This window comes from Dothidotthia symphoricarpi (genome assembly GCF_010015815.1).
Source record: "Dothidotthia symphoricarpi CBS 119687 unplaced genomic scaffold P153scaffold_18, whole genome shotgun sequence".
Classification (NCBI taxonomy): Eukaryota; Fungi; Ascomycota; class Dothideomycetes; order Pleosporales; family Dothidotthiaceae; genus Dothidotthia; species Dothidotthia symphoricarpi.
The window spans coordinates 691267-703935 of NW_022985025.1; the positions used below are offsets into that span (position 1 = coordinate 691267).

General features: G+C 55.4%; 6 protein-coding genes across 6 annotated transcripts; 3 read left to right on the top strand and 3 right to left on the bottom strand.

Annotated features, from left to right (window-relative positions):
• Nucleotides 1–99: 99 nt before the first annotated feature.
• On the top strand, nt 100–1648 carry P153DRAFT_87899 (alcohol dehydrogenase 1). Its single transcript, XM_033673460.1, has 6 exons — nt 100–338; nt 391–587; nt 665–720; nt 771–1014; nt 1064–1505; nt 1555–1648. Exons 1-6 carry the CDS (start codon nt 221–223, stop codon nt 1596–1598), a joined length of 1101 nt encoding a protein of 366 aa, XP_033520611.1. The 5' UTR covers nt 100–220; the 3' UTR covers nt 1599–1648.
• Nucleotides 1649–1855: 207 nt separating this feature from the next.
• On the top strand, nt 1856–4735 carry P153DRAFT_378419 (uncharacterized protein; the record flags this gene model as incomplete). Its single annotated transcript, XM_033669790.1, has 4 exons — nt 1856–2043; nt 2131–2722; nt 2773–2925; nt 2972–4735. The coding sequence occupies 4 exons, from the start codon at nt 1856–1858 to the stop codon at nt 4733–4735; spliced, it is 2697 nt and encodes an 898-aa protein (XP_033520612.1).
• A 616-nt stretch (nt 4736–5351) lies between these two features.
• On the bottom strand, nt 5352–6538 carry P153DRAFT_378420 (GroES-like protein; the record flags this gene model as incomplete). The annotated part of the gene is made up of 4 exons (XM_033669791.1): nt 5352–6117; nt 6174–6282; nt 6338–6355; nt 6406–6538. 4 exons carry the CDS (start codon nt 6536–6538, stop codon nt 5352–5354), a joined length of 1026 nt encoding a protein of 341 aa, XP_033520613.1.
• A 791-nt stretch (nt 6539–7329) lies between these two features.
• Nucleotides 7330–9329, bottom strand: P153DRAFT_347282 (t-complex protein-like protein 1). The gene is made up of 3 exons (XM_033666164.1): nt 9237–9329; nt 8809–9179; nt 7330–8756 (listed from the first exon to the last, which is right to left on the bottom strand). The coding sequence occupies exons 1-3, from the start codon at nt 9293–9295 to the stop codon at nt 7519–7521; spliced, it is 1668 nt and encodes a 555-aa protein (XP_033520614.1). The 5' UTR covers nt 9296–9329; the 3' UTR covers nt 7330–7518.
• A 739-nt stretch (nt 9330–10068) lies between these two features.
• On the top strand, nt 10069–11207 carry P153DRAFT_388966 (uncharacterized protein; the record flags this gene model as incomplete). The annotated part of the gene is made up of 3 exons (XM_033670799.1): nt 10069–10114; nt 10185–10858; nt 10908–11207. 3 exons carry the CDS (start codon nt 10069–10071, stop codon nt 11205–11207), a joined length of 1020 nt encoding a protein of 339 aa, XP_033520615.1.
• Nucleotides 11208–11356: 149 nt separating this feature from the next.
• Nucleotides 11357–12605, bottom strand: P153DRAFT_388967 (uncharacterized protein; the record flags this gene model as incomplete). Its single annotated transcript, XM_033670800.1, has 2 exons — nt 11357–11607; nt 11669–12605. The coding sequence occupies 2 exons, from the start codon at nt 12603–12605 to the stop codon at nt 11357–11359; spliced, it is 1188 nt and encodes a 395-aa protein (XP_033520616.1).
• Between the last annotated feature and the right edge of the window lie 64 nt (nt 12606–12669).

The following is a 12669-nucleotide window of genomic DNA, read 5'->3' on the forward strand; positions in this document are numbered from 1 at the left end:
TCAAGTTTATGAACATTTGCAAGGGAAGTTTGCGGGGATGAGGAGTTACGACTGCCGGTTGTTACACACATATGTGCTACTCATCAACATTGGTGCATCACTTAGAACTAGCCTCTTCTTATAAGGAGGGGTAGATGTAGGTAAAGGGCAGCATCTCCCGCTATTCTCGGCAGTCATCTCACCTCGTACTTTCCTCTTTATCATCTTTCCGTTCCTTAACATGGCGGACGACAAAGTTCAAACGTTCGACATCCCTAAGACGTGCAAGGCAGGCGTCGTGGTCAATGAGGGGCCGGATTTCCACGTCGAGGTTCAAGATGTCCCGGTTCCTGAGATTGGTAACCAAACTCTACGCACTCATTGAGCTGCCTTAATTTACGTGCTGGGCAGGATCAACCGATGTCCTAATAAAACTCAATGCGACCGGCATCTGCCACAGCGATATCCACTTCATGTTGAACGATTGGGCGCTACCCAAGATGTCGGTGTTTGGTACCAAGTGCGCAGGGCACGAAGGCGCAGGAGTCATCGTCAAGGTTGGCGACGCGGTCAAGACACTGAAGCCAGGCATGCGGGCTGGGTTCAAGGTAAACTCCCGGCCAGCCTCTTGATGAACAGTTCAATCGCCAGGACACAATCGCTACAGAAGCTGATGTCGTCTCAGCCCGTTCAAGATACATGCGGCGCATGTGAACTCTGCCGAGGCGGTCTAGAATGCTAGTAAAGCTTCCTACCTGAACATGCACAAGTCTACTTATTGACCTGTTTAGCTGTGCAAAGGCTGTAACTACTGGTTTGATGGTCGACGGATCGTACAAGCAGTACGTCGTCTCTCCTGAGAGGTACACGACTCTTATTCCGGATGGAGTGCACGATTTTGTTGCAGGGCCCATCATGTGCGCTGCGTCAACGATCTACACCTCAATCAAGGAGTCTGGACTACGACCTGGCGACTGGGCGGTCTTTCCAGGAGCGGGTGGTGGCGTAGGACTGCAGGGCGTTCAGCTCGCAAAGGTAAATTGACGCTTTTTGCCGTATGGGCTCTCATCTAACAAGCCGCCAGGCCATGGGCCTCCGCGCTGTAGCTGTCGACACCGGTGAAAGTAAGAGGAAGCTCTGCATCGAAACAGGTGGTGCAGAAGAATTCATCGATTTCAAGAAAGTCGACAACGTTGCTGAGGAGATTGCTCGGATTTGCGACGGCATCGGTGCACACGGCGTCTTCGTTACCGCCGTACAGTCATATCCATCTGCTCTGTCGTACCTCGGCGGGCGTGTCGGCGGAAAGGTGATGTGCATTGGCTTGCCGCCAGCCGGTACGCTGACCATGACTGTCGACCCGAGCATGATGTGCTTTAGGAAGCAGAGCGTGCGGGGCACGCTTGTGAGTAGTATGGCAGACGTGGACAAGACCTTGGAGTTTGCAAAGAGAGGCTTGTTGAAGCCTATCTACACGGTCTATCCACTGAGCCAATTTAACGAAGCTGTGCAGAAGCTTAGGAGAGGTAGTTTTTATCCTGTCAATATAAGGTTTTTATACTAACGTTGATTTAGGTGAGATCGCGGGAAGGGCGGTTATCGACTTCAATCAGGAGTAGGCACTCAAAAGGCAGTAGAAGCTAGCGGTTGTGTAATTCATACTTCGAAGATGATTATTGAAATAAAATTATATTTCCTCTTTGCTGTGTGAAATACGATGAGAATGCCAATAGAGTGCTTCCCGATTCCGCGCACAGACCTAACCCTCAGCCCTATGCATGTGAATGCGACCAGGGAGCTCCACCTTCTTTGACGCCTCACGACCCGATTATCTGGAGAATGCGCTCGAGTCTGCGCAGGAGTACACTTCCAGGGGATGTCCAGCTCGTCATCAAGCCAGTCCTCACGTGGACCGGCTGAAGCATCGTCTAGTCGCATATCGAACGGGAAGCAGCCCGCCGTCGAGGACGACTACAGCGATGAGGATGCCCTGCTGGCCGACGATCCACTGGGACGCAATCTCCCCGAGCAGTACGCGCAATGCAATTCCGACCCCAAGCTACCGTGCTAATACACATACCGTAGGATCTCCTTCAAGCGCAAACAGAATGCCACGTCCTCTTCCTTCGGTCTCCCGCGATTCCTCTCCAGCCCCCGCGACTCTCCGCTCCCGCGAACCCCGCAGTCCCGGATTCAGCAGCTCCGTAACAGTCCCCGCGGAAATGGCTCCACAGAGCTCATACTCAAGTACCTGAACACCCCTGGCACCGCGGGCGAACAGCTGCAAGACACCAAAGACGCGACTGGGCTGGATTGGTATGTCGAAGGCCCCGGGCGGCGAGTCGGCTATGACGACCTCACGGCGATAGACTGGATTTTCGAGTATGCGAAAGAACGGCAGCGGCTGAAATATCTCTACGCCAGCGCGACGGGGATACTGGGGCATCTGAAGCAGCTGGCTGATGCGAGCCAGGTCTGGATTATCCTGGTGGCTGCGGGTATTCTGAGTGGAGGAATTGCGGCATTCATCGATATTGCGAGTGACTGGCTCGCCGACCTGAAGACGGGGCATTGCAGCAACGTTGATGGCGATGGGCGATTCTACCTGAACAAGGGATTTTGCTGTTGGGGGTATACGGAGAACTCTGAGTGTCACGATTGGCATCCGTGGGGGGATGCATTGGGGATACATTCTGAAGCTGGGAGCTGGATCGTGGAGTACATATTCTTTGTCATGTTCTCGGTGAGTGGGGCTCTAGAGGGGGAGAAGATGGCCGTGCTAATGAAGAATAGATACTGTTTGCTGCGTGTGCGAGTCTTTTGGTTAGCAGCTTCTCACCGTACGCGAGACAGAGCGGTATCCCCGAGATCAAGACGGTTTTGGGAGGATTCGTGATACGGCATTTCTTGGGTGGCTGGACGTTGGTTACGAAGACACTTGGCCTGGTATGACCATTAGCAGCTATTCTGGTTGACCTCCTAACGCTCATAGTGCCTCGCAGTCGCGTCAGGGCTCTGGCTTGGGAAAGAAGGCCCGTTGGTGCATGTGGCGTGTTGTTCAGCGAACCTGTTCATGAAGCTGTTCGGTAACGTCAACGGAAATGAAGGTCAGTCTACCCCCTCGCTCGGCGTGCAACTCTCTCCTGACGGCTTTGTAGCAAGGAAACGAGAAGTCCTCTCAGCAGCAGCGGCAGCAGGTATCTCAGTCGCTTTCGGGGCACCCGTCGGAGGTGTGCTCTTCAGCCTCGAGCAGCTATCCTACTACTTCCCAGACAAAACCATGTGGAGCAGCTTTGTATGTGCCATGGTCGCAGCAGTCACATTGCAAGTGTCTAATCCCTTCCGCACTGGCAAGCTGGTCTTGTACCAGGTTACCTACCACAGCGGATGGCATGATTTCGAACTGGTGCCGTTCGTCCTGCTAGGCATTCTAGGAGGCTTGTTCGGAGGTTTGTTCATCAACCTCAACATGAGCGTTGCAGAATGGCGGAAGAACCGCACGTACTTGAAAGGGCCAGTGACTGAGGTGGTTCTGGTGGCATTCGTCACAGCAGTTGTCAACTATCCCATCAAGTTCATGCGAGCCCAAACCTCCGAACTGGTGTATATCCTTTTTGCTGAGTGCGCAGACCTCTCCGAAGACACCCTCGGGCTCTGTAAATCAGGGAAAGCAAACACAGGCGTCATTGCTCTGCTCCTGGTCTCTGCAGGCCTGGGCGTCATCCTCGCAAGCTTGACCTTTGGCCTCACGATCCCCGCCGGTATCATCCTCCCCTCGCTGGCAATAGGAGGTCTCTACGGCCGCGCTGTCGGACTCAGCGTCGAAGTCTTCCAGCAAGCACTACCATCCCTCTTCATCTTCGGGTCCTGCGAACCAGACGTGCCCTGCGTAACGCCAGGGACGTATGCCATTGTGGGCGCTGCGTCCGCCCTAGCAGGCACAACACGAATGACCGTCTCCATCGTCGTCATCATGTTCGAGCTCACCGGCGCGCTCACATACGTCCTTCCCATCATGATCGCGGTCATGATCAGCAAATGGATCGGCGACGCCATTTCCCCGCGCGGCATCTACGAATCCTGGATCCACTTCAAAGGCTACCCTTTCCTCGACAACCGCGACGACAACGGGTCCTCGATCCCCGACGTCTCCGCCGCACATGTCATGACGCGCATCGAGGATCTGACGGCCATTACAGCAACAGGCCACACGATCGCGTCGCTGCGCCACCTCCTCTCCGAGCACCGCTTCCGTGGCTTCCCCGTCATAGACAACTCCCGCGACGCCCTCCTCCTGGGCTACATCTCCCGCACTGAACTCACGTACGCGCTGCAGTCTGCTCTCGCGCCCTCGCGCGGCTTGCTAGAAGACACAGAAGCGTACTTCTCCCACCAGCCCCTCAGCGACCCAACCACAAGTCTCGATCTGAGGCCGTGGATGGATCAAACGCCCATCACGCTGAATGCTAAGGCGTCGTTCCAGCTCACAGTCAGCATGTTCCAGAGGCTGGGGCTGCGATATGTGCTTTTTACTGAGCGGGGCATGCTCAGGGGTTTGCTGACGAAGAAGGATGTTTGGTATGTCATGAACGGGATGGAGGAGGAGCGGGAGGAGGGGGGTGCGGGGGTCGGCGTTGGCCGTGGAGGGCTGAGAGAGGAGACGGACGGTGTTGAGGATGAGAGGGGGTTATTGGGTACGGAAGATGACGAGGACGAGGACAGTTTTCTTGGGGATGGGAGGGAGAGGGGAGGGTAGTTGGATGCCTAGTAACCATCAACCAATACAACAACATTCAGGTAAGTCACATTTCCACATCGACAAGAACAGTGTACAAGATCAATCTTCGTTTCACCACTATGACGACATACCCCAGCACCTTCCATTCCCACAATGCACGAACACACTCACACTCAGCCCGTCGACCCCGCCAATGCCGTCAAATCTACACAGCGTCAGTACATTTTCCGCAAAGCAACATGCACAAGAGCAACGTGTGAGAGTATATCAGACATCCAAGGAAGGTGTTGCAACGCTCATATGATCCATCGGTCGTAGGTTCGGTTGATGGTCGCGTGGAAACTGCGAACGTAGGAATGTTTCATCATGAAACTGGGTGTGGGAGGTTGGACTGACTTACGGGCTGTGTGGAGTGGATGGAGAGACGCTGGTGCGATGGAATGGTTAGTAACTGATCAAGTGGTGAGATCTCGCGCGGGCATAATGTGAGTGCCACAGAGCTTGAGTGATGCTGGGTTGAGAGAGGTGAGGATGAGGGGAGGAAGCTCGATCGAAGGCCTTTTAAACTTTATAGTGGGTCCAGGCAGCAGTTACGCTAGCCCTTCCCGGAGTAAGTTTGCCGCGATATACCCGCCTACAATTCGACGACAATCTTGCCAAAGCTCACACCCTTCTTCTGCGCGTCGACACCCTTCTGTACCGCGTCAAGACCGCCCTTGATCACAATGGCTTCCGGCAGGGCCTTGAGTGTGCCCTTCTCCAACGCTTCTGGCACCCACTTCGCCCAGACAGCCTCGCCAATGTACCGATCGTCCAGAGCGACGCTTGGGGCGAACACGTTCGTGCCCTCGATGCCCTCTGGAAGGCCCTTAGCTCCTGGCATGACTGTTCCATAGCGTCCGCCCAACTTCTTGAACACAGGTGCCCAGGCTGCTGCAGCGTCGGATGTACCAATGCAATCGCAGACACCAGCGAACTCTGTGCCTTCAAGCGCCTTGATGATGTCGTCTGCGACGGTGGAAGACTTGTAGTCGAACGCCGCGGTAGCGCCCATGCTCTTCAGCTTCTCGAGATTGTGACTGCTTGCAATGCTGACGACTTTCACGCCTGCGCCGACGGCTAGCTGAATCGCTGCCGCGCCAACGCTGCTTGAGCCGCCCCATACCAGAACTGATTTTCCAGTCGACGGTGGGTTGGCCTCAGCGCTTGTTGGCAGCGGTAGGGCTAGAGTCTCCTTCTTGAAGAGACAGGCTGCTGCGGTGGAGATTGCGAGGGGCAGCACGGTGGCTGCGGTGTACGAGAGGTCGGACGGGATCTTCGAGACGACCAAGGCCTTGAGGGCTGTGTAGAGCTGGAAGCCGCCGTGTGTTGGGTCGTTGGTAACGAGGGAGAAAGCATGTCTAGAGACGTGTGATCAGTACCACCAATGGGTCTCCACAGACGATGGATGACTTACCCGAGCACTCGGTCGCCCTTCTTGAACTGCGTTACACCTTCTCCGACCTCGATTACCTCGCCTGCTACATCCTCGCCCAGGACATTCGGGTACTTCTGCAGGAACATGCCTGTTTCAATCAGTTATGTTGCACCTCTCACACGGATGGTTGACGCGCTACATACCAGAATCCTGGATCTTCCCTACTCAAGTCAGCAAACTCCATCGACAAGAGGAACTTTACAGTACGCACAATCCACAGGGTTAACAGCAACAGCATGGTTCTTCACCACGACCTCGCCCTTCCCCGCAGTCGGCATAGCAGCCTCCTTGACCTGGAGCGGGTTGCTCTTGGCCTCTGTGATCCACGCAGCTTGGTTCGACATGATGGATGATTGGTGAAATTAATTGGTATTGGAATAGTTTCTCAAGCAAGAGACTGAGCTCCCTTAAAACAGCTCTCATAGCTCTCGAGAATATTCCAATGCTGATTGGTAAGCTCCACTCCATCAAACCCCCACCCCGCTTCCGAGGCGAGCCCGTGACTTTGCTTATGCTGCATACCAGTACGATGACGTTCTCTTGGCTTCAAGCTTGCGCCATACCATGCGGTTCGGCCCGTCAGCCAATTGGAAGCAACACAGTCATAATGGCTCTCGGTTAGTCGATATACCACGAACAGGTGCCGGCTACATAGCCATCATCTACAGATCAGCCCTCGACGCTCGATGAGACGAGATTGTCGTGCTTGAGCCGAAACCCGTTCAGACACCCGCGTGACTTGACACGAGCGACAGCCTGCTTGTAAAGCCCTTTAGTTCGTTCGACGCTCCATCGCTGGTCAAGTCCTCGTATCCAACCAAGTCACCAACGAGTACGGTTCACATGGTCTATGGGGTAATCAACGACCTCTCCAACGTCTGTATGTCTAAGCTCTACTCGATGCTGGGGTACAACAAGGTCAGCCACCGGGTTACGTCTATGCTCCATTTAGACGCATTTTCGAGGAGTATCAACTAGAGAGAAATCGCCTCAAGCAGGAGTGAGACGTTTGGGATGATCATCAAACGCGTGTCGCGGCATTCGAAGCCGACACCGAGAAGATGGCGCCCTTTCAGAACGAGTCTCGCACGTAGATGATAGAGAGATATAGCTCAACAAGGTCAAAAGTTATATGGACTGACTACATGGCAGATCACACTACACTGATGACCACACTACAATGATGAGGTTAAATGCCTACCCACTAGATGTGTAGCAGCAACAAGTGTGCTTTAGAGTCATTCATTTCGAGGACGTTGATATCATTACATACATTGACCTCCAGTCAAGCAGTTTCGTGTCATGTACATCCAAGCCAAGTCATCTAGTCATCGTTGTCCCAGTTGCCCTGCTGCGCCTTCCCAGGCATCTTTGGGCCGCCCGCCTGTCTCGCTACGATGATCTGGTCAACGCTCAAGACGGTCCTCGCAGCCTCGGTGGCCAGCTTGATGGCCCAGCTCTTGCTGACCCAGAGGTCGAGAATACCCTCCTCCTTGGCGTCGAGAGTGCCCGTACCGTCTTCGTTCTCGATATCAACACCGACAGTCCACTCGTCGTCCTTTCGGCCCTTCTGTGCGGCGTGCGCAACGTATAGTCGTGCAAGCACCTCCGTAGCGTCGAGACCGGCGGACTCGGCGAGCGTTCGTGGAATGACCTCGAAGGCTTCGGCGAATTTGCGGATCGAGTACTGGGCGAGGCCGGATGTGCGGTCTGCGATGGCCTTGATCCGTTCAATGAGCTGCATCTCGGTGGCGCCGGCTCCGGGTACTAATCGTGCATCGCGGGTGATGGCCTTGACAACATTGACGCCATCGTCGATCGCTCGCTCTACGTCGTCGAGGTGGTTCTGAGTAGCGCCCCGGAGAACGAGGGTTGCTGTTCGTGTCTGCTCGTTTTCTTGCCTGAATACTGTGACACGGTCGCCGCCAATCTCCATGGTCTCCACAATATCAATGGTACCCATCTCGTCGGGCATGGGCGCTCCGAGACGAGCAAGCGGTGTGGCGCCGACGACGCGGCATAACCGGCGGAGTTCGAACTTGGAGAGGACCTTGATGACGAGGATGTTGTAGCGGTTGAGGTAGTGTTGTGCCAGTTCGCCGATGGTTGATCCAGCAACAACAACGCGCATGCCAGAGTCGTGGAGCTCCTTGACGAGCTGCTCCACTTGCTGCTCCTCGCCCTTTGTGAAGTCCATCATCTCCTTTGCGTTGTGTAGCAGCACTGTGCCCTTGGTCTCGGTTTGTGAGATGTCCACTGGACACGAGAAGACTCCGACCTTGGCCTTGCTGGCCTTCTTGATAGTGCCCTCTGGTTGTCTTGCGAAGACCATGCCCTTGACGACCTTGCTCTGCTCCAAGCTGCCACCCATGATCTTGACAACCCGGACGTTGTCGACGTTGAAGTTGACGGGGTTCTTGGGGAGCACGGCGAGGACGGCCTCGGCGACGAGGTCAGCGAGGAAATCTTCACTGCCAGACTGCTTGGCTGCAACGACGGTGCGGATTGCTTTGCTGAGCTCCTTCTGGGAGCGGATATCTTCGACCTTGTCGCATACCAGCTCTAGACCAGAGTTAGCCCCGCTCACAGACCAGTTTCTTCGAGCACAACATACCCTCCAGAGTCTGCATCGCCGCAGTCAGTGCCTTCTCGTAGCCCAACACGATGTCGCTTGTCTTGAGGCCCATCCGTATCAGCTCCTCGGCTTTCTTCAGCAGCTCGCCAGCCAGAACGATAACCAGGTTTGTCGCATCGCCCATCTCCGCCTCTTGTTGTTGGCATGCCATGACAATCAGCTTCGCCGCGGGGTGCACGACCTCGAGCTCCCGCAGTATCGTCGCCGCATCTGAGGTGAGGATCATCTTCTGCAGGTGGTTTATGACGATCTTGTTGCGGCCGTAGGGCCCAAGGGAAGTCTGGACTGTCTGGGCGATCGTCCGGCAGGCATCGATGTTGCGAATGACTGCTCCATCTTCGGCGTCGTAGCTGTTGTGGGGTGATTAGCTGTGTGCACAGGCTCGATTTCTGAGGCGGGTGAGTTACTTCTGGTAGCCCTGCTTGAACAGGCCGGCGTTGGGGGCGTTGGGTATGGAAAGCGACATTTTGTGGGTGTGTGAGGGGTATCTAGGGTCGGTGTTGTGCCTGCGAGCTCAATCGCGGGCGCGTCTAAAGTTTCACATTGCCAAGACGACGTCGGCGAAAGATATCACCGACGAGGAAGATGCATGCAAACATCACTTGGAGACGTGATGTGTAGGTGCTTGTAACGTGTGGGTTCTATGCGGCGTGTTTACAGAGGAGCATATGGTTGTTTCTCTCACTATTGAACAGCACAGCGAGAGAAGGCTCTGCACATGCAATCACAACACCCAAATCGACATGAAGACGGGCTGGACTCTCTACCCACGGCGACGACAACGAATACGGAGAGATCGCGATATGCACAACTGAGATGGTACACTGTCAAGCTCAGACAACGCAACACTCGCAGTCACTCTGCAAAAGCCCACGAGACACACCAAAACCACAGACACACGTGCACATGAATGTGAGCAAAATCTATCTAGCTGTACACCTTGGAATAGTTTTGAAGTTACCGCTAGCGAAAAAGACTGCTCAATTCCTCTGGGCACCGTTAAATGACCACACTCTCATGACAGTGCGAGAAGTCTGGGGATAAGGATAGGTGCCGGTATGAAGATGAAGAAAAGAAAAGCGTCGAGGCGCGATGCGCAGAGTTTTGGGGGGTATGTATCGCTTAGTCACGGCCAGGCTAGGCCCAATGCACCTCCGCCCCGAACTTTTTCGACGGCGATGGGGCACACGACGCTTGTATACGTAGTGACCGTACCGTGACCGTGACTGTGAGGGAGACATGAACGCGGGACAGCAGACGACGAGGCGGTTGGCCGCGAGAGCGGGTGAGTGTTGGGAATACTTCCAATGGCGCGGAATGAACGAACGAACGAGGTGCTGATGCGAGGGGCACAGGTCAATCCATATGCCGCTCATGTAGAGACTCCATCTCCCGCAACACGTATGCCACTGCTGCCGCCGCAGCCGTCCAGTCGTCAGACCAGCACATCCCCCCCGTTGCCCAGACGTCTCCGCAGCCCTCCTACGCCGTCAACGCGGGCGTCGTCCTCTCCCGCCCGCCGCAATTAACGCGCGACCTGCACCCTTTCGAGTCGGCCTACTTCCTCTACCAACGCCGTCTGAACGAGCGCCTCGCCCTGCCCTTCACACGCTATTTCTACTTCAAGAAGCGCACCCCCGCAGATCTAGAATGGAAGCGCAAGATGAAGCAGCGGCTGACGCCCGCCCGCGACATCGGACGGTACAAGGGCTACGGCGACGAGGCGTGGAACGACGAGATCCTCACGGGAGCACAGGAGAGCAACTTCGAATGGCAGGTTGAGCGCTTGCTTGAGGATGCCGAGACAACCGGCGCAGATGCTCAGGAAACAGCCACCACGGCCGCGAGCAAGAAGGTCGACCACGAGCCCGTCGACAGGCCCATGCCGAGGGTCACAGAGGCAGATCTGCAGAACGATACGAAGAGCTTGAACCGCGCGCTGCAGAGGACGCTGTACCTGCTAGTCAAGGACAAGGAGGGCAACTGGCAGTTTCCGCAGGACAGGCTGGACGAGGAGAATCTGCATGGGGTGAGTTTGTCCACGTTCGTGCAAGAAATGGCTGTTAATGTTGTTATAGGCAGCGCAACGCATCCTCTCCCATTCCGGCGGCATCAACATGAACACCTGGCTCGTCGGCCACGTCCCCATCGGCCAATACCAGCTCGAGTACCCCGAGGCGGAAACAAAGCCCACAGGCCTCACCGAGTACGGCGCCAAGACCTTCTTCCTGAAAGCGCGCATCATGGCAGGGCAGATCAACCTGGAGGAGAACAAGCTCGGTCTGCAGGACTACAAGTGGCTGGCGAAAGAGGAGCTGAAGGACGAGGTCGAGCCCAGGTACTGGTCGTCGATCAAGAACATGCTAGCGGAGCGGTAACGCAAGGCATTTGATAACATCACATAGAAACGACCAACCTTCATGTAGAAATATGTACACTATCTGAGTGACAGACTCTTCACGGAAGACGAAATCCATTTCCAGCGCCGTCATGCTCCACTTTTCCTTTTTACTATTCGCTCGCTCAATCACCCGCCAAACCCCACCCGCTCACTGACCTGCTCCACACGGTTCACTACGCGATCCAGCAAACTAACCATCTCGTCGCTTACAAACCCCGGCCCGTCCCTCTGGATGAAATGCCCACAGCCCACAGCTACAATCGGGCCAATAGCTCGTCCCTCGTCCGTGATGCGCACGAGGCCTTCGTTGTAGACGCGCCAAGCAGGATTCGCGTACGTCATTGTGAGGGTCCTAGGGATACGGAGGGCGGACGTATCTTGATTGACAAGTCAGCTAGAATGCTAATAGAAACTTCCAGGAAAAAGAGAACGACGTACAAGACTGCTCAGCAAACGTGGCCCAATCGTGGCCCACGACAGTCAGATAGGGGCCCTCTCCCAGATAGCCTTCCAGTCTCGGGACGTCGTCGTACGGCAGTAGTCTCGCTAGATTGCTGCGCGAGAGACCCTCCATGCTGGGGACGTCTGGGTGGAACATGGCGCTCCATTTTGCGCGCGCCTCTCTCACGTCGTACTCGCTGACGCCAGATGGGAGGGTGTTGGGGTCGAAGTCTGGGGCGTCGGGGTTGGGCCAGATGGACAGGCCGTCCGAGTTTGCCATGATGCTGTCGAGGAAAAGAAGGCCCGATACCGTGCCGGGGTATGTTTGCGTGAAGAGACGAGCGATTGCGCAGCCGATGCTGTTGCAGACGAAGATCAGACAGGGGTAGTGGGTTTTGTGGTTCGAGTCCATGTGGTCTCTCCAGATCTGCAGGGTGAGCTGCTTGAGTGCGTAGACGGCCGACATTGCATCGTGGCCATGACATGGCGGGGGGTATTTGTCCGCCGGGTCGTGGTCAGACTCGCCCTGTCCGTAGCGGTCGTAGCTGAGGAGTGCTGGATAGGGGAGTTGGCCTGCGATTCTCTTCTCCAGAAAGCTGCGGATCGTCTCGTCCCACGAACTCCTGGGCAGCATCAGGCCGTTGAGGAATACGATGAGGGTTTGCGAGAAGGGGTTTGTGACGTTTCCTTGTGATGGGGAGGGTGGGTAGTATGTGTAGTGGAGTCTTGCCATGGGCTTCTGCTCTAGAGCTATGGTGGAGATCTCTGGCTCGGGAAAGGGCTGTAGTTCTTCCTCTGACGCGGACAGGCTGTTCATGTATGGGATGGATAGTCTGCGCGGACCATTTACGGCATGTTTGACGGCCGTCATTAGGGGGTCTCTTTGCGCCAAGTTCGTGCGTGGTGAGTTGACTGAGTTTGCAGGTCCAACCATGGTGACGGCTGTCCTGTATTTTTTGAGTCGCTGTATTGTCACTCGATCCCTCGATTTTGGCGCT

Excerpts from the sequence above, each read along its gene's own strand:
- P153DRAFT_87899 (XM_033673460.1), top strand. The coding sequence starts at position 221 with ATGGCGGACGACAAAGTTCAAACGTTCGACATCCCTAAGACGTGCAAG. Across the intron at positions 339-390 it reads TGTCCCGGTTCCTGAGATTG|GATCAACCGATGTCCTAATA; the intron begins GTAACCAAACTC and ends CGTGCTGGGCAG. Across the intron at positions 721-770 it reads CGAGGCGGTCTAGAATGCTA|CTGTGCAAAGGCTGTAACTA; the intron begins GTAAAGCTTCCT and ends TGACCTGTTTAG.
- P153DRAFT_347282 (XM_033666164.1), bottom strand. The coding sequence starts at position 9,295 with ATGTCGCTTTCCATACCCAACGCCCCCAACGCCGGCCTGTTCAAGCAG. Across the intron at positions 9,180-9,236 it reads TTCAAGCAGGGCTACCAGAA|CTACGACGCCGAAGATGGAG; the intron begins GTAACTCACCCG and ends ACCCCACAACAG. Across the intron at positions 8,757-8,808 it reads GGCGATGCAGACTCTGGAGG|AGCTGGTATGCGACAAGGTC; the intron begins GTATGTTGTGCT and ends ACTCTGGTCTAG.